Source organism: Trichomycterus rosablanca, chromosome 19 (assembly GCF_030014385.1).
Source record: "Trichomycterus rosablanca isolate fTriRos1 chromosome 19, fTriRos1.hap1, whole genome shotgun sequence".
In the NCBI taxonomy this organism is placed as follows: Eukaryota; Metazoa; Chordata; class Actinopteri; order Siluriformes; family Trichomycteridae; genus Trichomycterus; species Trichomycterus rosablanca.
Genome location: NC_086006.1, coordinates 23,191,913 through 23,217,151, shown reverse-complemented (window position 1 = coordinate 23,217,151; position 25,239 = coordinate 23,191,913). Strand labels below are relative to the sequence as shown.

General features: G+C 38.2%; 1 protein-coding gene across 1 annotated transcript; it reads right to left on the bottom strand.

Moving 5' to 3' along the window:
• Positions 1-17,926: 17,926 nt before the first annotated feature.
• Positions 17,927-24,530, bottom strand: copz1 (COPI coat complex subunit zeta 1). The gene is made up of 9 exons (XM_063015011.1): positions 24,443-24,530; positions 22,270-22,338; positions 22,070-22,151; positions 21,857-21,948; positions 21,718-21,773; positions 21,547-21,624; positions 20,657-20,708; positions 20,300-20,338; positions 17,927-18,419 (listed from the first exon to the last, which is right to left on the bottom strand). The coding sequence occupies exons 1-9, from the start codon at positions 24,458-24,460 to the stop codon at positions 18,372-18,374; spliced, it is 534 nt and encodes a 177-aa protein (XP_062871081.1). The 5' UTR covers positions 24,461-24,530; the 3' UTR covers positions 17,927-18,371.
• Positions 24,531-25,239: the final 709 nt, after the last annotated feature.

Here is a 25,239-nt window from a genome sequence, read left to right as displayed (position 1 = left end):
TGGTTTATGACATGTCCAACAGAGCCACCACATTGGCCGCAAGAAGCACCTCAGGGCTCCACAAAAGGGTGATGGGGGTCACTTCAACGCTGCCAGAACAAGCGTAGAGCCCTCCACTACTTAGTGAAGTCATGTCTCCATCTCAGGCTATGCTATCATATACAAGCACAGATTCTTTTATTCTCATGACTGAAGTAATTAAGACTCTGGCTCAATAGGCTTTGTTTAATGTCTTGTTGGAGGATGAGCTGGACGTCCACCAGTGACAGTAATTAATGAGCTGTACAGTATGGACGTTTGCTGGAGAAATAAAGACTGTCTAATGAGGAACCAGGCTGTGGGTTTTTAGAGTGTTATGGATCTTTTCTCTCTGCCTGATACCAGTAGCTGTGATTTACAGTGTGTCTGCATGGGGAGCCATTAATGCAGTGTCTTTGTAGTGGGAACTGTGGTAGGACAGAGGGAAGAAGGGGCCAGGAGTGTCCTACACAACCAAGCCCATCATCCAATGTATTGTCTAATTACAGTTCAACTTGTACCTTAGCAATGTCTGGTTTAGAACAGGTCTTGACAAAACATTTTGTAGTCAGTGGCCCATCCAGTGTAAAAAAAAAAAGTCCCATAAACCCCATTATTATTCATATACTCATTTTGACCAACCACTTCACCCTGGTCAGGGTCAAAATTGTTATAAGACACCACTATCTACCATAGGGCAACAAATACATTCACCCAAACACTTACTTACTACCTTCTGCATATTGTTGGGAGGTGGGAGGAAACTGGACTCCCCAGTGACTGGAGACGAGGCCCAAACCCAACTCCTCAGGAGCCATGTTGCTTTGCCGCACCCACTGTACCAGCAGCATGCTAATGCTACCCTCTCTGGTGTTATTGTAACACAGATTAATATAATAATATAATAATCATAATACTCAAAACTAATTTTGGGTGGCATAATGGAACAGGCAGATTGTGTGGTTGCCACACAGCTCCAGAGTTCTAAGGACCTGGGTTCAAACCTTTGTCACTGTCTGAGGAATTTGGCATGTTTTTCTAAATATTCCAGTTTCCTCCCAAATTCTCAAAACATGCAAAAGGTGGATCAGCTGCTCTTTATTGCACCTAGGTAGGTGTATAAGTGGGGATTAAATACTTTTTAAGGCAGTATATTTTGAAGCTGAACATGAGAATGTGATATTCTTCTACAGTAATTGCCTTCTCTTGGCTGCAGCAGTAGACTGTCTGTACCACCATCTGTCAGGTTCCTGTCGGTGTTAATTACACAGAGGTGTTCAGAGCACCAACAATCCTCATTAAGATTGTAGACCCGCCCCTCATGTCTTACAACACAGCTGCACATCAAGTACTAACACAGTCGGCCTCCAGAACCATGAAAATGAAATATTAATAAGGAGTCTGATATTCCTTCTGAACGTTTAAAGCTTACTGTAACAAGCAGGTCGGTACATTTCAGAGATGTGATGTCATAAACTGAAATTGTACAAAAACTGAAAGTGGACATGCAGATGCATACATTCCCCACTGCTGTAATTAGGGTTGGCAAGAAGGAAAGTTGGAAAAAATTATAATTAAACACAGGATACACTGTCCTGAATGTTCTCAGTGCCATATTCTGCTATATACAGTAGTGTTCAAAATAATAGCAGTCCAACACCATTAACCTGATAAATCACTGTTTTTAGTAGAAATGCTATTTCTACATAGCAAAAAAATTTACTTGAAAGTGTAGTAGAGTAATGAAAACAAAACAAACCCAACAATTAGGACATGCATCCCACTCATTCTGAGTAATCGAAGCATTGATTGAAAGGGGGTTGTTCAAAATAATAGCAGTGAGGAGTTTAATTGGTGAAGTCATTCATTCTGCAGAAGAACGGGTGTCAATTTTGGCCCTTATTTAATGTAGGAGGGTGGCAAATGTTGCACAGGTTGGTCATAGCACATTTCCTTTTGAAATACTGGGGAAAATGAGTTGTTCCAGACATTGTTCTGATGAACAGCGTACTTTAATTAAAAAGTTGATTGTAGAGAGAAAAAACATACAGAGAAGTGCAGCAAATTATAGCCTGCTCAGCTAAAATGATCTCAAATGCCTTGAAGTGACGACCAAAACCTGAAAGATACGGAAGGAAGCGTGGAACTACTGTTCAATTGGATCGAAGATTAGCCAAAATAGCAAATACTCAGTCAATGATCACCTCCAGAAAGATCAAGGAACATCTAAATTTACTAGTGAGTACAGAAGATGATTAAATGAAGCCAATTTACCAGCAAGAACTCCTTGCAAAGTCCCGTTGTTAAGAAAAAGACGTTTCCTGAATGGGTTAACATTTGCCAAGGAACACATTGACTGGTCCAAAGAGAAATGGCTGAACATTTTGTGGACTGGTGAAAGCAAAATTGTTCTATTTGGGTCTAGTGGCCGTAGACAGTATGTCAGACGACCCCCAAGCACTGAATTCAAGCCAAAGTTCACTGTGAAGACAGTAAAGCACGGTGGTACAAAATGATGATATGGGGATGTTTATCATACCATGGTGTTACGCCTATTTATCGCATACGAGGGATCATGGATCAGTTTAAATATATCAGAATACTTGAGCAGATCATGTTGCCCTATGTTGAAGAAGAAATGTCCTTAAAATGGGTGTTTTAACATGACAATGACCCAAAACATCTTGGTTACAGACAAACAAGATTGAGGTAATAGAGTGGCCAGCCCAATCCCCTGACTTCAATCTCATAGAGAACTTGTGGGCTGAAATCTGAAACGTGTTTTTTTGAGGCAAAACCCAAAATTGCAGAAGAACTGTGGAATGTAGTGTAATCATCCTGGACTGGAATACCTGTTCAGAGGTGCCAGAAGTTGGTGGACTCCATGCAACACAGATCTCGGAAACAATTGTTCTGCCACTAAATATTAGTTCAGTAATTTAAAGTAAAGTAAAACCTCAAACATTTTTTCATGTTATAGATAAATTTTTTGAGTTTTTAAAGAAAAATGCTGGCACTGCTATTATTTTGAACAGCCTAATATTCATTTTTCTTAATTTTCTGTAAAGGATTGACACAAACTGACTAAATTTTGTTAATGTTTTGATTTAGAATTGAAAGTGTAGTATTTTCAGTGCATTTGCATTTATGGAAATAAAAGTTATTATAATGATTTTGTGCTTTATTCGCTTTTTTTAAATCACTGCTATTTTTTTTTAACACTACTGTATAACAAAAACATGAAAAATACATTTTGAAAAGGCACATGTAAAACACAGGTTACCAGCTGGGGTAATTCTGGGGTCTAAATATTGAATCTACTTACAAGTAATGTAATGTTAAAAAAGGTAGATCTGACTAAATACCTGCAATCCGATTGGTTAAATAATCCAACGGTGCTGTTTTATTTAATAATGGACTATGCTCACTATACCTGTATCACTTTGCTGATAACAAGCTGCTACTTAATGATCACAGCAACACAGTTGTTTGCAGAGTGGATTTGATCAAAAATGGATTTAGAATGGGCTTTTATTTCAACTTTATGGCAGCCTGGAATGCAGCTTGACATGCCGGCAATAAATTGATGCCCAATCAGCCTTAATTTTCTTCAACAATTCAATTAATATAAATTTTAAATACAAATATTTGAAATAATATGGGTTCTCGTTATTTTACAAAACGATTGCATAAAAGCAGTAGAACACTTCAGGTTGTGTTATAATAAATGATACTACAGCTGTAATGTCTACCAAACCTTCTACCATCAATTCATGGACAATGAAACAAACTGATCTGCATTAGTTATACAAAAGTGGTCCACTTGGTGGGATTAGTGAGCATCTGTCAACTCTGATTGGAGCGCTGTATGAAAAAGAGTTGCTCATCCACTCACTAACCAAGCATAAAAGGTAAAGTGTGCATGTTGGTTACTAAACTACTGTATGTTGTTTTTATTTTATTTTGTCCTTTAGGATTTCCACATGTCCATATTTAATGTAGTGGTAGTGTAATAATGGCAAACTCCTTCACACTTTCTTTTAATGTATCTTGGGCTAAATACAAATACTTCTTTTTGTTTTTCACCACCCAGCTCGGGGAATAGAACAATAAAAAAGCTGTAAAAAGTTCTGCGCTGCTTTAGAAATAAAAACTTTTCCCAATACAAGACAAATTAATCAAAGTCATGCAGCCTGCTGTCATTGAGAGTTTTTTTTTTTGTTTGAATCCCCCGACTAAAATATACTGTGTGGTTGATTTGGTGCTTGGGATTAGATTTTTCTTCCAGCGCTTTATTACGTCATTCACTTTGACAGCAGGACACAAGATAACACTAACAGGAAGATTAATGAACCAGTGTTAATTCTCTGCTGTATTGCATGAGCTCTGTCACACTGTCACACTGAACACTGGGGAATTAAGAACAGAAACCTGATCAGCAAACCACGTGCAACCTTATCTAAACAAATCATGCATATTCATGTGCAGTGGAAAAGTCTGCATCTGCAGGTTTGTACATAAATATAAAGCAGAAACATCTGAGATGATGGATGACATCCTTAATCTGTCTGTTTAAAGTCGAGCCGTTAAAATTAATGACATCATGTAACCAAAAGTTTGTTGGGCATCCTATTCCAAAACCACTGCCAGTAATATACATTTCTTTTTACTGTTCTTTGTGCACAGGGGTGCAGTCATGCTGGAACAGGAAAGGGCTTTTCCCAAACTGTTGCCAAAAAGTTTAAAGCATGTTATTTATTTAATAGAATGAAACACCTGAATTCAATAAGCAATGAGTCCACATACTTGTTGGCCATATAATGTGTTTTCGCAGTAATTACCCAATCATTTTGCCCTAATCATCATCCAGGTCACACTAAAACACTAACACATGATGGCAGGACGACACAGAGAAAAGAACTGATCTTAAAAACATAACAATGTGAAAAAGACCACATGGATGCTGGATTCTGGTTTTTCATTAAATCTGCTTAAACCCTTTTATAGTGGACACAAACTGAATGTAGCCAAATGTAAATGTTTCTTAAATCTTTAGCTGTTACCTTTGGTTTCTTTTTGCCCCACTTACTTTAAGCATGGCATGTTATGCTTTTAGTGTGTTTTTTGCAGGACTACAAACCTATTCCTAAAAATCAGAATTTCTTTTATCTCTGGTCAGCTTGTCTATATGCTATATGGTGGGCAAACAGATCCTTGAAATTCCTCTTTTATTTAGCTTTTTGCATATTTACAGTACTGTATTTCAAAAAAGGGTGTTGTTAGATTTTAGGAAATCTTATTCAGAATCAATGATACTTAGTGCATGTTGAAGTTTTTTCGGCTGCCTCCGTATTTAGGGGTCACCACAGTAGATTGTTATGGTCTGCATACCTGATTTGGCACAGATTTGACATTTAATTCCCTTCCTGATGCAATTCTCCTAATTTATATCGAGGTTTGGGACAGGCACTGAGAGCACACTGTTTGGCCACCACCCTTGACATAGCCAATAACGTCTGTGTAGACGCCTCACCAAGCGACAGCTCCACTGAAATTCCAAGCTCGGATTGTTACTGTTTGAATATCTGATATGCTCTGTCCAGGATGTTCTCCTGCCTTGCACCCTGTGTTTTTTTTTACAGATTGGCTCTAGACCATTCACAAGATAATCAGAATGAAACGGTTATTTATTCTGAATGAAAAAAGACAGCCACCAATATATCCAAATAAATGCTCCAACCATTGGAGGCACACTTGACATATTTGGCAGGAACTTTTATCCAAAGCCACGTACAACTGAGACAGAAGACAGTACAAAGGTTAAGAGCCCCACAGTGACAAAATGACTATAATGGGGCTTGAACCACTGACGTAACTACTATGCCACCACTGTCATACTACCACACTAAATAATGTCCAAATCAGAGAGGATATATCCAAAAAATAAAATATACTCAAAATTAATGATCGCTATCTGACCAATCACCTCTGAGGATTTACCACCACTGCTGTATAAAAAAGTTCAATTTATAAAAACTGTTTATTTAAATATAGCAACTAAGATTGTTTAACTAACAGCTGACCTGTAGAGATCTGTGCTGATTACTAACTTCTTTATTTTGCTATTATCAGAAGTGTATGTGAACATTTTGACATGTTTTCTATCCCAATATAAAGCTTTACACATTTCTCTAAAACATGTTCACTGTCCATCAAGAGTCTCTCCCTTATTATCAAACACGCTTACGTCCCTCAAAAGTGGAAACCCGAAGCATCAGACTGACTCAAACTGACCGGCGTCTCATCAGAAAGATTTACCTTGCTTATGGGCCATCCACATTCCCCGTGACAGGACAAACACCCCGGCACCCTGCCATCAGCGTAAAAATCACTTTCCGAAAGAGGCATTTAGTCTCGACAGATACATTAACAGGCAGCAATACTGTGTCACCCCATCAATCTTCAGATTGTTGGGGACCCGCCACAATCCCAGGGCCCTGTACAGATTGCTGAGCCCAACAGGAGTCTCCCTCTCTCTCCCCTCTGTCGTGTCCCAAATGTTGCTGCACTCCTTCCTGCTAGGTTATGAAATCTCATATAAGCTAAGGGGACATTGGGTTTGATTTGTTAGTTTGTAAAAGGATACGTTTCTCAGTGAGGACCAGAGTTAGCGGAAGTACACATACTCACCCAAAATTCTAAAGAATACATAAAGGAAACTAAAGGAGAGATTACAAAAAAGTAGATAGTGTATTGAAAAAGGAGCGGCACAGTGGTGCAGTGTGTTGCTCTGTCACCTCACAACAAAAAGGGCCTGGGTTTGATTCCCAGCTGGGCAGCCAATAAACTTCTGTGTTGAGTTTGCATGTTCTCCCTGTGTCCAAGTGCTCCAGTTTCATCCCACAAGTCCAAAGACATGCAGTCAGGCCAGTTAGTGCTACAAAAAATTGTTTAGTTCAATGCTACGACCTTAACCAACAAGTTTGTTTACTGCAGTGTACAATAACAGTTTCCTCCAAACATATATAATGAATATTACGTTACTTTCTCATCTAATTACTTTTCTTCTAAATTAAACGCCATCCTAATTATACACTGGACATTTTGGCTGAAATTGGGAGTGTGTCATGGGTTTAACAGCATTATTACCTAACTATGATTTCAGGTCCCAAATTGTGTACTACTCATGCGATTGTTTTTCCTGGGATGCAACCATACACTAATGAAGCTAATTAAAGCAACAATTTAGACGTCCCAGACCTTCTATAAGCACCTGGTGAGGAACAGACGTGCCCCTCTGTTCCCTGAGCGCTTTCAGAAAGCCTGTTTTGTGTAAGAGAATGTGATGCAGCGCAAGTGCAACAATGCAATCTACCGCCGACGGAGAGGTGAAGGATCGGGTGGGTTCATGCGGCGACCTGCACCCTGATGCACCTCTCAAAGCGCTGCACAATTACTTTTGATGAAGGGGATGATGATCTTTGTATGACTTTTCCCCCTCTTGCTCGCTCTGGCACTATAACAGTACTTTATTGTCTTTATGGACCTTGCATTGTGCACAGAGACACAGTCATGCTGGAACAAGAAAGGACCTAAAGTAAACTCAAAAGGTTAAACATAATTTATTACATATTATTATTGATTGGTTATACCTATTATCATTGGCTGTGACTTTTTTTATTTATTGTATTTTTGGACTCTTGTAAGGTTTGCTGCTGATTCAGTTGTTGACTGTGTTTGGTTTAAAGAAATTAAAGCACAGAAAAGTTCACACGGTGACCAGCACAGTTAGGTTTGATGAAGAGGAAGATCTTCATATGAATTTTTCCTCTCTTTCACTCTGATGCCCCAGCAGCAATTTTCCACATGAGCAGGCCAACATCGGAGCGTTTGAATCCTTGGGCCTTGACAGAGTGCGGCGGCCTTGCCGTTTAAACCGAGTCATTTTGACAGGTCACGGCTGTGACGAGGGTTCATGCAGGCAGCCGATAAGCTTTTGAGAGATGAACTGTCAGCTGAGAAGCTGATGGTGAGATAAGAGCTAAAGGCAGGTAGGATTCACCGGCGCCCACGTGGACCCTAGGAGTAAGTGACTTAGACAGTTTGCCTCTGTTAATCAGCTATGCAATACGCTGATTTATTGGTGGTTGTTTGGAACGCTTTGAAGAGATATGAGGAAAATGCGAGGGCAATGCAAGGGCAACAGGGATAAACAGTGTTCCTGGATATGAGTTCATAAAAAATCTTACAGTAGGAGCACTAATCTAGAGATCAGATCTTCCTCGGGTTCATTTGTGATCCCAGGTTCTTAAAACCTCCCAGATTAGCACCGGTTCTAAAGTGCATCATGAATTCCAGATCTGATCTTGGAAGATATGATTCAAATGTCTTCATTTCAGGCTTCAGGGTTCTACAAGCATCAACAATACCTGCTTTTAGATCTAGAAGCTGATAACCTGAAGAAAAAAATAGGCTGGATAAGCTCAACTTGCTTCATTTTAAAAGATTTTTTAACGTTCATAATTCACAGTAACTCGCTCTCTCTATTAACACACACACACACACACACACACACACACACACAGACACTTAAAGATAAAGAGATATAGTGAAGATTTATGTGACAGTCAACTAATTGCACAGTGCCATTCGTCATAAGGAAACCTCACCTGATCTCCACTCCGGCGCTTTAGGAATTAAACCACAAGAATGAAGCAGAAATCCTGAAAGCAGAGCTACAAAAAGTATTAGCCCTCCAAACGTAATAAAAGACGTTTAAAATATGGGAAACCACAAAACATAGTTTTAACAGCAAAAAGGAGAAAAAAGGTTCTGAAACATGGCACGGTAGCTCGGTGGGTAGCACTATCACCTCACAGCAAGAAGGTCCTTAGTTTGATTCCCAGGTGATGGGTTCTTTCTGTGTGGAATTTGCATGTTCTCTCCATGTCTGTGTGGGTTTCCTCCGGGAGCATATCAGTGGGGTTTAGGTCAGAACTTTCACTAAGACACTCAAAATCCTCAAACTTTGCTTCTTTTAAACCATTAATCATTAGACTTGCTTTTGTACCTCGTACCTTGAATCGTTATGCTATATCAAAAGCCTGACTGCATTAAACAGCTTAGGCTTCAGATTGCAGACTGCTTACTGGGCATTCTTCTTCAGGATTTTCTGGTAAAGATAAAAATGTATAGTTGTGTCAGCTATAGCAGGTCACCCAGGCCCTGTAGCTGGAGAGCATCCAGGTGGCACGGTGGCTCAGTGGGTGCGCTGTCGCCTCACAGCAAGATGGGTTTGATTCCCAGGTGGAGTGGTCCGAGTCCTTTCTGTGCAGAGTTTGCATGTTCTCCCCTTGTCTGTGTGGGTTTCGTCCGGGAGCTCCGGTTTTTCCCCACAGTCCAAAAACATGCAAGTGAGGTGAATTGGAGATACAAAATTACATAATAAAAGTGTGTAAAACATGATGTTAAAATCTTAATAAATACATAAATAATGGAGAGCATCCCCACACCATCACCCTAACACCACAAGGTTCAAATGTTGCTGTGCCCTTTTTTGTGGAATGCCATGTTAGCTTTGTGCCAAAAACTTTCCACCCATTACTACCATGTATAAAAATATAAAAATAACTAAAACAATATAAATATATAAAATAAATGACATCATTCCTTTGTCCACATCCATCAAAATTTGTATCAATTTGATTGTGTTTTTACTATAACAAAATCTGCTGGGTCAAAGAATAAACAGTTGCAATCTGAAAAATTTAACCCCCTTTACTTTAAAGGTATTATGCTGATAGAATTGAATGAAAATATACAAGAAATCTCAGTAAACAGAGGAAGACATCAAGCATCTAGTTGTCTTGAGAAATGTCCATATGCACTACTATTCAACCCCCAGCCTTAGTGCTTGGTGGAGCAACATTTTGCCTTGACAACCTCTAATAGATATCAGGAGACTGAGAAGGCCTCTCCGGAATATTCCAGGACTGATTCCTTAACCAAGCTGTGGTTGACTTGGAAGCATGCTTGGGACCGTTGTCTTGCTGGACAGTCCAATTATCACAGTGATCACAAATTAAGGGTGGTTACTGAGTTCTAAATGGTTTAATTATGTTGTAACCCAACCTGGGCACTGTGTGTGTGTTTTTTAATTATTCATTGACAAGGGATAGATATCTCTAGAATGCCATGATGTGCATATTCATTACATGTAGGTAAACTTGTTATTTCTGAACTGGAAAGACAACCAGAAAGTGATCAAGACTGATAGTATCGAATAATATCTGCCTAACACAGAAATCAGTCTGTTTTATTTCTGAGGACAGTCCATTTTTTGGGAAAAGAGCCTGGTACTGAGAGCGCCCTCCGAAGCTCAGACTTGACCGGACGATGAAACTTGGTCTCAAGCCGGTAATACGTTTATCATTATCAGTCCATAAATTTCTGACTCCTACACACAGAAATGACATACGTTGATGACTATCTGCTAAAACTATATTTTCCTTTCCACAGGACTTGTTCAGAAAGACACGCCGTTTTGTGTGTCCTGTTTTCTTTTGGTAAGGGGTGTTGCAATGGGATGTTATTCCAAGTAGGTGAATCGAATGTGAATGCAAAGGTGCTTTAAATCTTTCAGGCCAAATGCTTTTTCTTTTTCACTAACGCTCTCTCTCTCACACACACTCCCTCTCTCTTTCTCATTTCTTCTCTGATGACATCAAGAATGTAGTGCACGCCCTGCACCTTCCCTCAGGGAGAAGCTTTTACGATTGAAACCTGACACCATTTCTGTGTCCCATAAGCAACTGTGCTGTAACTCACATCAAAGGCAGCCAGCATCAAATCGCAACGCAGCTGTAAATTCACCTGTCATTGCTGGACCAATCAGGAGGCGGCACTAAATCAGCCCTGTCACGCTGGCGGCCAATGGCAGGACGGTGGCGGTAAATCTGTCAGGCCGAGGTCTGTTAACGGGCACGGAGCTGCAGACTGGGGAATCCGTGGGGAGGGGGGTGGCAGGAATGAGAGAATATGAGGGAGCGAGGGATGGAAAAAGCAAAAAAGAAAGATGGGGGAAGGGATGGACAGATAAAAGACATCTAAAAAGGCCGAAAGCTTGGATTTTAAATTGCAGTATTTCCTTTAGGCTCTATTTTTTGGTCTGCCTAAACAACAGATGCAGACAAACAAATCCCAGTAAAATGAAAATGCTTGGAACTAAATGCTCAACCTCACATAACAAAGAAAACACATGTCCCCTTTAGGCCTGCAATCGGGATAAATAACACCCACAAAAAGTCATAAAGCTTTACTGCTAACAGTGCTATCGAATGTCAGCCACAGTTTAGAATTATGGGGATGTTCTGCTTCAGAATTAAATCACAAACTTTGATCTGCATTCACATCCGGAGTATCCCGTTAATGCAATCTCATACAATAATCCCAGTCTTTATTGCATATGAGCTCAAGTTTTCAATCCCAGACCTGAAGCTTTGCCTTTACCCTAATGGATTTGCGTGTAAACCCTTGACATTGGATCTCCACCCTGAATGCATGCACACTAAGGGCTTGGTGCCCAAGCTGCAACAGTGGCCGCCAGATGTTCAAACGCACGACCAGCCAGCGAGAACCAGTGTGTCTATGTAGCACAGCAGGACAGTCTGTAAAATCCAAACAGGCCTGGATTTCATATGGCGACTTGAGACTCAGTTCTGTTTGGGAAGCGAAGGTTTCGCTTTGCGAACTCGGCCTCGTGCCTGTTTTCAATAGGGAGCGCCTGCCAAAGTTGGTGACTAATAGTGCAAGCAAATCGAGAATAGGAATATCTAAACAGGCTTTTGGACAAATCCAGCAGGCAAGCTGATGGATGTGGCGTAGCTCTGTTTGGATTTATGTTCTTTGCAAACATTTCGGTGGGAGACATGAAAATAAGGCAGTCACCATGACTCGGTCAAAAGTCAATCATATGTTTTTATCCTACAGCATATCTGCTGAACTAGAAGATCTTTCATTTACATCTGGCTGATGTTTTGGTCACTGTGGACACCAAGAATCAAACTGGAGTGACTGGAGGTTTATCCCCAGGTCCTCAAGACTCATGTCACTGTGTGTTTAGGGGCAGCATGGTGGTGCAGTTGGTTGAGTGAGTGCTGTAATGTGGATCTGGGTTCAGAGCCTTACCTTTGTTTGCTATCTGTGGATTTGTCCTCTCGGCACTCAGATCTTCTCCCACCTGATTTGGCTGATTTAAATTGAGCTTAGGTGTAAGTGAATGGGTATGTGGGTGTTGCTTTATGATGGACTGATGCTGTACCCACTGTGTATTTTCTCCCGCCTTGCACCCATCGTTTCTAGGTGGCGCAGATCTATCACAACCCTGACCAGGGTGAAGCAATTAAAGATCTGGATATATTACTGTGTGTCTGCCCTACCTAACTTTTTTGGCAGTTGAGAAGGATTATTCTAATCCAGTATGAAGTTAGTTAAATGCTAAATAATATTAATACAGTTAATATCATGTTTTAAAAGGCATAAGTTGAAATGACTTTGTGTCACATTTAAAGGTTATGGTACAAAATATGTTCAAATTATGTCGTTTAAACTACATAAAACCTTTAGGAACAGTGAGTCCAGTGTAGAAAAAAACAGAAGAGAAATCATTAAAGAGAAATTAATGGTTTAAGACGTCACATTTAATTAAAATGTAGTTTCAGGCTCATTCATTAAATGTTTAAATGGAATGGATTATTTTTTTGTGTTTAAAAGTAAGACTAAGGTAATGTATTACGCTAAAAACATGCCTGCTACTCATTTTCTTATTGTTATCAATAATGCAAGCAGCTGCCAAAATAAAAATAAATACAGTGTGCAGAGGAGAACAACTCTGTGAGTTATGGGGGAGAGGAGAGAGGCTGTGGTGCTGCTTGTTGTTTTTGGGTGCCTGAGCCTCCAAGCTGAAACGATTTTTTTATTCGATAGGAATCCGTAAATGGGCCCAGTGAGGATGTGTGCTGTCGTAAAGCATGTCAAGCTGCACAAGGACAATGTGTGTGTGTGTGTGTGTGTGTGTGTGTGTGTGTGTGTGTGTGTGTGTGTGTGTTTGTGTGTGCATGTGGGTGTGCATGTGTGTGTGTGAGCTCAGCGTTAAGACCGGTAAAACAGCCTCTGGCAGCTTATCTCATTCAGGCCGTGTGTACCTCCACGTCCTGACTTCACACGGCCCGTCTGTCCGAGCGATTCCTCACTATGGGTTTTGATCCATTTGTTGCACTAAACTAGCCTTCACAGACACACAGAAAGCTTTCTGCTGCCATTTATCGCAGCCATGTTGTTTGCACAGCTTCACCTAAAGAGCGGCATGTGAGGCTCAATTACAATGATCTGTTACAATTATTGGTATCACAGTGGCACACCTGGTACAATGGGTGCCAAACAACATGGCGTCTGGCGACCTGGGTTTAATCAACGCCTCTGGTTAGTGGAGAGTTTGGCATGATCTCCTAGTGCCTGGACTAACACATGGACTAACACATGAAATTATGTATTTCTGCACCAGTGTTTTTAGTAGGTTTTGACTCACCATGACCCTGACGTGAAAGAAAAATTAAGTAAATATTTATTGTGTTTAAATTTGAAGTTGCTACATTTTATTAGAATATTAAATAACAAAAACAAAAGTGGTTGATTATTTGTTTCCTCTGATTTTAACAATTTAAATTAATTCAAATGCATTACAATGTAATAATCTCTAATTTATTATAAAGTTGCTCTGGAGTAAAGATTCTGCCAAAACAGCATAAAAGTGAACATATTTTGTCAAGATTGGCTACTAATAGATAAATCACAGAAAATATGACAATACAAATCATGAGTCAAATAGAAAGCAGTTTACTATCTGCCCTGCTATCATCATAAGAAGGGTATGCCAGTATTTGCATTTTCTATGAATATTCAAAATGCCATAACATTTTTAAGTTTCTTGGCCATTATAAGACCAATAAATATACATTTAGTACATAGATTAAATTTAATACTTTAAAATGACATGTTTGTGATATTTTTAACACTATTTGAAGCTTAGTTAGGATTAGAAGCTATCGCCCATTACTCACATACAGCTGCTGGTGGACGAGCACACACACTTACTCGATGCATCTATCAATTACAGGCCATGAGCCCACACATCTCTGACAACTTTATGGTACATTATGTACAGTCTGCCAAAGCGTGGTGTTTTATACTATAATCCTCCTCCAAGTATAATTAATCTAAATTACCTTTTTCCTTTTTATGTTGGTGCTGCCGTATTAGCAGATGAAAGTCAGTAGTTGAAAGTATGTACCATTATGTAGCACTGCAGATCCACTTATACCAGCCAAGAAGAAGTACACAAGCATTGAATTCCTCTGGCTCTGATCTACTGTGGCATTTTACCCAGCCAAACAGATTTTATATGTGGCACTATTCAAAGAACAAGAGGAAAAACTGAGTTTACTGAAGGGAGCTGTATTCTGAATGTAAAATATAAACCATATTCTAAGACTGGAACAAATATACATCAAGGGTTGTGGTCCCAGACTTTTGTTACCTTTGTGGCCCACTCACTTAAACAAGCCCATTTTTCTAATGCAATTACAAACAATAATTAATGTAGTTTATATTTGACAGTTTTTATTGAATAGCTAATAAACACCAGACACACTAGCAGCAACATCAAAAATCCAAACATGATCTGATCTAAAGCTGCATCATTAAAAATCTAACCCAACAGAGATCTTAAACAGCTATTTAATACTTAATGGAGCAATTCTGGGTTATTTTCTGAAATTTTATATCAAAATACAATACAGAACAGCTGAGAACGTAAAACTGAGCGTGCTGATGGTCAGATCAGACCAGGCCTAATGGGGTCAGGTCCTTTATATAAGTACATAAGTGAGAGTGCACTTATGGCACTTCCAATCAGATTCCATACCAAAACAGGCATTATATGCAAGTGCAGGTTCTAGTTCTTACACTTTGTATCAGAATAATGTGCCCCAGAATAATTTACAGAAAGCGCATAAGACTTTAGCAGGAGCCTAAAACACTGCAAATAAAGATCATGCTCTGCATCTTTTATATAGGTGTTGTTAGTAAAATATTTAAAAACAATCTGCATTAAATTAGAAATTAAAGAAAAACAACATGATCCAGCCAAAAGCTGCTATTAAAAAACATCAAGCGAACAAAGAACTCATAATACCCTGAGAAGCAAATCTGGGCTTTATTTTGAAAGTGTGTATTAAAATATAATACAGGACAGCTGAGAATGTGGATCTGAGAAACAAGACCACTGTTTTGGGTATTTGGGTACTTGATGTGTGCTTGCGGTCAGGTCTGACCAGATCTTTAATGGGATCAAGTCTCCTGTATGAGAACATCAGTAAGAGTGCACTAATGCCATCTCTAATCCTATATAGTATACGTCACCTGAGAGTATCCATAACCGCCTACTGGTCTTTATATTTCTCCAGGGACAAGATCACATTTACATGAACAGGGAGGGAAACAAAGCAAAAAAAACAGAGTTTCCCAGTAGATCCCAGCTGGTTTGAATGACAGGCACATGTAGATGCCCAGGAGATCTCAAGATAAATTATACTTGATTAAAATGTAGGTGGTTTCCCGGTTTTCCTTAGATATTTTTAGATACAAACAACTCATTATTCATTTAGTCATTTACGTGAACCACTTAATCCTGGTCAGAGCTGCAGTGGGTCCTAAGCCAATACTGAAAAGATCATACACAATCCAGACAGGACACCAGCCTATTGCACACCTCACAACTGGGGCAGAAAGATTAGCCAATCCACATACAGATCATTTTCCAAAAAACACTGAGATGTAGCCTAATATAAAATCATTTTCTCTAGTCTATTGTATTTTGCTGCAACAACAAATTTATCACCAAGTCAGACACACCAACAAAACTAAATCTTACTGAATGTGTTGAAGTTCTCTTGATATTTTCCTTTAGTACTAAGTTCCTCCTAATATATACAGCTTGTCAGCAAAAATTTCTACCTTATTTTTTTTTTTTTTTTTTTTTTTTTTTTACTTTACCCCAGTAGCCCAGTTGTTTCATTCAGTTATATTTTATCTAAACATCTCTAGTAGGTTGTTTGTAGCCTATAAAAACATGTAGCTTGTTAGCTTCGGTTAACGTCAAATAAAAACAAATTAAATTTATTGTAGACCAAATATTTAGACCATGTAACAATACATTTTGTACAATACAATACTTAAGGCCTTAAACATGTATAATTAAAAGATATTATCATCAAAGACTATTAGGACTTTCTAAGGTAAAGCAGACACTCTATATATTGTAATTGAGACAATTTTACACACAAAATGGTGTAAAATTCTTAATACCCGTAAAATTAGGCAATTATGAAATGTTAACCCATATTTTAAAGCCCTAATTTCATTGTGTTCTTAAATATGGTTTTAAAAACCTGTTTTTATTGTTAATGGAACGATTGTTAGTGATTATTTAGGTGCTACTGAGGAACACTGTTGCTTATCAGACACTAAAACAAGAAGCAATCGTGTGGGAGAGACAGAAGTGATTTCACTTTAAAAAAAAGATTTCAGTTTAAAAAGTTTTTCCTAAGTTACTTTTGTAAAACTCAGTGCTGTTTCATATCGCTCAAGTTTTATTTATGAAACTGCTGAAAACGTGCATTAAATTGAATACCGCAGGCTTTATTACCCATTATTGCTCTATACTGCCATGTTGTTCCATAAAAACTGTCATTAGCTCTGTTTAAATTATCTAAATTAATGTTTTTAAATATTTAATGAGAACATGAAACTCAAACAACTAAAATTAAGTATAAAATGTAATAAAGTAACATTACTAGCAAAATAAATGTATACAATTGTATAATAAACAAGAATAGAAATAACAGTAGGCCTAATACAGCCACTAAATAAAACAATTATAAATATTAAAGAAGCAGAGGAGGAAAGAGTCAATAGCATGTAAATGTATGTTTAAACAAAGAATAAAATAAGGTTTTTAATAAAAGCGTGACTTACCAATGTGACCAAATACAATCCAAGTAATTAAAGGTTAATGGTCTTTCTCAAGGGACCAACAGTTGCAATCTGAAAGTAGAGGGGCTTAAACCCATGACCTATAGGTTACTAATATACTTAACCGCTGAGCTACCACTAATCAAAACTACAATTATGATTTTCTATTTTTTTTTTTCTTTCTTTTTTAAATAAAAGCTAAGGCTTGTCATGTCTGCGGGGGATTTTTTTTTACACATGTAAGCAAATTTACTGTGTGGCTGCAAACAATTGCACCAATTATAAGCTCCAGACATGTTTGGTTATAAGTGATCATTTCCTCTATAAGCATTAAACAAAAGTAATGCAATTTATTTGCTACGATTATCTAACAAAATAGTAAACAATGCATCTGAGTACAAATCTTAAAGAAATTGGAGTCGTGTTGGGGGTCAAGACATTGTGATGAAAAGTTTGAGGATCCCGTGCTTAAAAATAGCTATGTGATAAAGAATTAATATATTTAAAATTACATAAGAGTTTATGTGCCTGCAAGTCTGTTGTTCATAGACCTGACATGACCTCTTGCTATTCCTGGGAATTCCTTAACAGTGGTGTACTGTAGGCGCACATTGCTTTAGGGCTGCACTTTCCCCAGAACACCAGAAGATGGCGCTCCAACCTTGCTTGTGAATCCCCGTTCATCCGTGCAAAGCATCGGTTCCTGAGCAGGTCATATAAAATTTGATGAATACAAAGTAAAACTGGTGGCATAATGACAATATTAGAAAAAAAACTTTTATAATAAATAGGGTTCACCTAAAGTAACTATAACAGAAGGTTGAATAAGTGATTTTTATTGAACATGGAAAGATTGTAGGAAGGATTGACCACTGGAATGTACATGAACCAGATTTGGAGATCACATCTCCATGCACACAGTAGTGAAATCTTACACACACTGAAACCCAAGTGGAATGGAATTATCAGAAAGTCCCTGGTACTTTTCCGTAAAGGTCAAGTCCTGTCACAAAAGCACGTTTTTTACTCCCTCTATAGTGTGAACTGGTTTATGATACTGGCTCTGTGCAGAATAAATGGAAAAGAATCCAAATATTGATTCATGAACAGAAGTTTGCTCAACTTGAAGTGAAAATGTTTTCTTTTAACAGAGGCCATAAAATGTCAGTACAGAACATATTTAAAAACACAGAAAAAGGCAAGAGTAATGAGGGGAGTGGTGATGCATGCATCAATGTCTGGTCATCTTGGTGCAAGATGCACATTTATCGTAGAAGAGACCATTTGATCTGCTCTTTAGCCGACTGCAGCACCTACAAAAAGAAAAAAGAAAAAACATTTACAATAGAAAACTAAAGCTAATTAAATTCCAATTCAAGACATTATGAACAAGCCAGCATTTTAAACAGACAGTTTTTTTAATTTGTGAATTTGGCTGCTGTATATAAGCATGAAATTCTTAATAAGCCTACAATTAAGCACACAGATTGTAAAAAGTTGTAAATGATTGAATGCTCCATGGTTTGAGACAAATCATTTGGGAAACTCTTTTCCTAATTTGACATGAATGTGCTTCACTGTGTTTGTTTGTTTATTGGGATTTTAACATTATGTTTTACACTTTGGTTACATTCATGACAGGAACGGTAGATACTGGTTACACAAGATTCATCAGTTATACAAGGTTATATCAAACACGGTCATGGACAATTTAGTATCTCCAATTAACCTGACTGCATATTTTGGACTGTGGGAGGAAACCAGAGCTCCCGGAGGAAACCTACGCAGACACGGGGAGAACATGCAAACTCCACACAGAAAGGACCTGGACCGCCCCACCTGGGGATCGAACCCAAGGACTTTCTTGCAGTGAGGCGACAGTGCTACCCACTTAGCCACCGTGCCACCTGCTTTACTGTGTAAAAATAAAGCTCTACAAAGAAATGGTTAACGGATGAAGATTTGTGTGGAAAAACCTCAAACCCCTTTAACAGTTTCAGGATGTATTGGAACACCAACTGTAAATCAGGTCTAATCACTTAATTTTGGCACATGACCTTACTGTTGCTAATGTGATAGAGAATGTAGCTCTACACCTTGAAATGTCTTCTGAAACGACTGAATGGTGTTACATCAGCAAATAAGGACCAACTTCATATTAATGCCCATGGTGTTAGAATAAATTACCAAACACAAATGGATACAAAGTTTGGAGGTCGTAATACTTTAGGCCATGCAGTTTATGTATAAATGAAGTGACACGGTTTTTGTAAGGTGAGAGGAAAACAGAGTACCAGCCTGGAGGAAACTATACTGATACAAACAAACTCAGTAGGCCGAACAACTGTGTGGAACCAATGCTTTCAGCTGTGTCACCACATTAATAGAATATATTCACTAAGCGATGTAAGTTAAGCTATGTTAAGTTTTGCTATAAAAAATAGCTTTTATTTGCAGCTTCACACATTCATTCATTATCACGCTGGCACTGAGCTTTTAAAGTTTAAAGATCCAAGTTCCATCAATTCCTTCTTTTAATCACCTTCAACCAAAAGTCTGTGCTACTTAAGTGATGAGTGCTCATTAAACACAAACCTTTCACAACACTAACTAGTGTAGACTGTCAAAGCGCGCGCACACACACACACACACACACACACACACACACACACACACACACACACACACACACACACACACACACACACAGACAGACACAGACACAGACGCTGAGGTGAAACCCGGCGCCTGAGTAATGCATGAGCGGGGAAATATCCTAGAATTAATTAATCATCTTAATATGAGGAAAGGCGAGGCAAAGCATAACCATAAAGCAGGAGGATGAGGAGCGGCATTAATCAGCGGCGCGGGAGGGATGCAGGCAGTCTGTCACAGGCCTCTTAAATGAGTCCATCAATCAGGCCACGGGAAGCCGCTGCTGCCAGACAGCCGCCAATAATTAGCCATCATGCTCTACACGTGGCAGATGCAGGGGGAGCTTGCACGCTCCGAAACCTCAGAGCGGCTGAACGGACCACCGTGGACTGACTTTATAAATGAGATGCGCCTGGTTTAGAGCACTGGCAAACAACACTTACTCTTGCTTTGAACAAGGCAACAGGAGTGTGAGATAAGGAGACAGAACTAAAGATAGAAGAGGAGAGGGGAAAGCGAGAGAAAAAGTAAACCTCACCTGAGTGACTGTCTGTTCCGTCAGAGGCACGTCATCGCCCTGTTGGAGGCGAGAGAAGATGAGTGACCAGTGCTGACATTTAGAATGCTGTCTATTCATTCTTTACTTATGCCAATGTACCTACTGTACAGTAATTGTTATATTAACTAATTAACGTCAGTGTTGAGAAAAAAAAATTCATGGATGAGCCTTGTTTCTTTCTCTATATGCATCAGCAGAATAAGATAAACATAAACAACACGAGCAGAACCAGTTCAGGATTCAGAATATAAGAATTTAAGTAAGTACACACACAAGCACTACACTGCACAAGATAAAATTAATGTGTAATGTACAGAGACAGATTGTAACAGTTACCCTCAGAGCCACTCGGTGCACCACCTGCTGTGGGTCACTTTCCAGGATGACACTGTGGGGAAGCATTAAGGACAGATGAGTTACCACACTCATTCATTTAGACAGTTTAACAATAATTATTGTAAGAGCGGCAGGACATGGCCTGAAGAAAAACCTAAGAAAGTACTTTTACAGCTTTTACAAATCACCTCCTCCTTTTAATCAAAGGCTCAAAGTTTGATTCTTTACAAACAACTGAAATAGAGAAATATTCATTTAAAAAAAACTAAATAATGCTCTTAGTTCTCAATATTACTAGAATTTAACAATTCATTAATATGCGATTTGTTCTTCTGTCATTTCGTAATAGAAGGCAGTACCTGACTTCACAGATGTTTTTTACTAAGCAGAAATACACATACACATCCCATGTGCACACTCCAAACCCTTGTGGATAGTATACAGGCTTAGCCACAACGAGGGATGAAGCAAATAAATATTAATGCAATAGTTTTGAAATGGGATATACAACAAGCTTATAGTCAGGCGTCCACAAACTTCTGGCTATACAGTGTATTAAAAACCAAAAATGTCTAGCCTGTACATGTAACAATGGCCACTCAAGGCTTTAAAAGTAAAAGCAACCAAAGCTGGAAATGTAAAAATAGGACTGGTGTATATTTATTCTTAACCACTGCCACTACTTTTTTTATACTTATTTGACAAACTTTTAAAAGGCCCAATTTTTATTAAGGGCGCCCAGCCGACCAGTAGTAGAGCCGAGACTCTGGGAACCTGGAAGTTCAGAATCTCTGCACTGGTATTCTAGCTACTTTTCACTCTGTACCACCTGAGCGCCCCTTTATTGCCAATTTTAATAAAAGAAAAAAAAAAAAAAAAAAAAACCATACCCTCCATCAACGATTTCATCCACAGCTAAGAAAAGTCCCTCCATATTTTCAAGTAAAGCTCTCTTCTCCACATTTTTCCTACAACATGAGAGAGGAAAAGCACAGGTCAGCTGCAGAAATGATTAAAGTGCTAAAGAATGTGCAGAGCATCATCATATTGTTTCCTCTTACCTTAACATTTGGCTCAGGGAGTCAAACAGACAGTTCAAGACTGACATGAGCATTAACTGCGGGAAGACAGGAAGTGTACTTAGCTCATACCAAAACAGATAGTGAATTATAGCTGATAGTAGGGTAGTCCTGAAAATACCTCATTTTCATGTGAGCTGCCGATTACATAGAAATACAGATCTATGTTGCTCTTATATACAACAGTAAGGCCTTCAAGCAAAGCGATTTCACCTGTTATAAACACATGGCAATGATTAGCAACAATATTACAGTAAGAACTGAACCAATGCTGATGCGCTATCAGAAAAAAAGTGACAGTACCAAAATAAATAAAAAAGAAATGATTACTTACTGTCTGTTCTGTGCGTTTTGTTGAATATATTCTTCTCAAAAGCCTTTTGCTCTTTTACTGTAGGATATGTGTCATCATAATACTGAAAAAGACATGAAGAGAGATTATAAAACAATAAGTAATTAGAAAAATAAATAAATAAAAAGGCTGAAACCTATTAGTGTGTTCTGATTAAATGGAGAGGTTTTTGGGTGTTTTACCTTGGCATACAGTCTTTCTCCATCATTATCCATGATAAGAACCGCTTTCACAGTATACAGCGAAGGCTCCTGTAACGGCAACAGGACAGAAGCATGAAAGTTAAATATTAAGAGCTGAACACATACACAGATTAGCATACAGAGGAGCAAAGGTTAAACTGTAATACACTCGCTCTAAACTGTAATACACGGATATACAATTTAAGTCTAACTTGTAGAGGACAAGTATTTCATGGCAGTCTGGAGATTTTACACAATCAATCAAGCAAGCTTAACATCGATGTGGGCTTAGAGGCTTCTGTGCAAAAGCCGATTAAAGATAGACTAATCACATTAATAGAGAAAGAATAAAAGAAGAGGCTATTTTATTGGACAACAGCAAAGCCAATAAGGCAGTGGTCCCCAACCACTGGGCTGCGGACTGGTACCGGTCCATGGGTCATTTATTACCACACAGAAAGAATAAATAATTAGAGATCGCTACAAGAGCAATTAAATTTCCAGTACTGTTCGGGTGTTATTGGCTCCAATCACCACTAGATGGGAGCAGCGTCTCGTTGCAGCGTAAAAAGCTCAGGATTCACACTGATTTTCCATTCCATAGTTATTGTACTTTAAATCCCCCCACCCCCGCCGCTCTGTGAAATTATATCTTATATGAAACCGGTCCATGGTGCAAAAAAAGGTTGGGGACCACTGAAATAAGGGACCATAAGGTGACAGTTTTTTCGGCCTTGGCAAAAGACCACTTTCTGTCACCATCCCTGTTTAATCTGTATGCTAAACATATAAGGAGAGAAGCAGGACTGGTGGAAGGTCAAGAACTGATGTAGAAGAAATATGAAAAACCTTTAATATGTGAATGACATAACACTCAGAAAATCATGAACAGAGTAAAAAGATGGACTTCTGTTCAATAGGAAGAAGACAAAAGTCATGACAAGTTAAGACATCAATAACATTACAGTGATGAAGAGGATGTCCAAGTGGTGGACAGATTTTGCCTGCTTTAATAATAACAGCAAGGATTCAACAGTCAGGTAAAATGACACAAACAGGTACTTGACAAAACAAGATAGGAGGAACTGGAAAAGGTGTTCAGGTGTAAAGATTTTAGTCTCCAAAGTTCAGAATTGTCCAGACCATTGTCTTCCAGTGGATCTTATTTGTATGGGAAAGTCAGACAGTGTAAAATCAGGGTAAAAGGAATATTAATGCCATTGAACTCCAGGGCTGGCAAAGACTTTTGAGAGTGTCTTGGACGGCAAAGAAGACAAACAAATGGATCCTCAATTAGACCTGACTGGACCTCTCACTTAAAGGCCAAAATAACCAAACTGAAGCTCTCATACCAATTCATAAGAAAAGATAGTTAAGCTAGGAGGAGTTCAAGGTAAAAGAGGAATAGGACGGCCAGCAACAAGATAGATGGATACAATTAGAGGAACAATTAACGAGCTATTAAGAAGCCTGAAGACCCAAACAGGAGACAGGATGTTCTGGAGAAAGACTACTCATATGGTCCTTAGGAGCTGGAATCGTCTTGACGGCAATAATAATAATAATAACAATAATTAATAATAATAATAATTGATAATAATAATAATTAATAATAATAGATCATAATAATAATTAATAATAATAATAATAAACTATTTATAGGCGTGTTTAATAAACTGTAAACCTTCTAGTTTATACCACTAGCCTGATTAGCGAGAATTTCTCCTAAAAGAGTTGTGGCTGTTGTTATTTCCAGAGATTTGCTAATTAACAGTATTTTCTGATATGTAATAAGTGTTATTTAAATAATGACTAAATAACCGGCGGACATGTAGCTACGTTTGTGAATCGCTTTTAAGCTACTTAATAAGAACATCGAGAGTTGATCAGGAAAAAAAGGAAGGCTAAATCCCAAACGACATCCTCAGTGACTTAGAGTGCACTATATAGTATGTAACAGCCTTTAGTTTTCCACCCTACTTAGTGCACTTATGTACCATGAACAGTTATGTTTTATACACATCCCAAAACTAGCTAGCTGCTAGCATTAGCTACCGTATCGTCCAAGCTCAAGCTCTAGCTAAACTCTATGATACACAACAAATTATAATTGTATTAAATAAACTTTTAACGTGTTAAACGTATTAAATAGCAGCGAAAACAAAACCATTACCAGTATTAGAGTGTCCATAGTTCCAGAACAGGGTAACGGTGGAGATTACTGATGTGGTACTGAGTCTCTACTTCCGCCTCTCTCACAGGGTGAAAGATACAAGCAGAGTAGCACAAAATATTCAATAAGTTAAAAGTCACAGCAAATAACTGAAACTATTATAAAAATAATACAATAATAGTATTTTAATTATTATTTTTATTATTACCAATATTATGACTATATTTTCTATATATTATTATTATTATTATTATTATTAAATTCAGGATAATAATAAGTTCAGCTTTATAAAGTTTTATAAAATCAGTTATATAAAATACACTGTATGCATTTTCCACGTAGTTTAAAAATAATCCAGCATGTATAAAACACCAAAGCCCCAACCAGCAGCAAAAGTTAAAATTAGCCCAATTTCACAGCAAAACCACAGACCTGGTGACAGTGGTTGCACAATAGAGCTGCCCCATTCTAGTGGTTCTAACTTCAGTCTTAAAGTGCCAGCAGAGAACTGTAATGAGAGTTTTTCGTAATATTTGCCACTAAATAAGAGGAAAATTCACCGAAACAAAATAGCATAGACTTGCTTATTTTATTAACAATAAATATAATGTTACAGGAGTGTTAATAGAGTTTGAAAGTAATCTATAAAAATGCTGTTAAAAATGCTGCTTTTATTAATTTAATATATTTCTTTTATTATTATTTTACTTGGAATGTCAGTATGTGAGATTTGCAACTGCCAGGGTTTTTATTTTACCCTGAGAAAATTGGTGTTGATTAATTATACCCACCTCAAG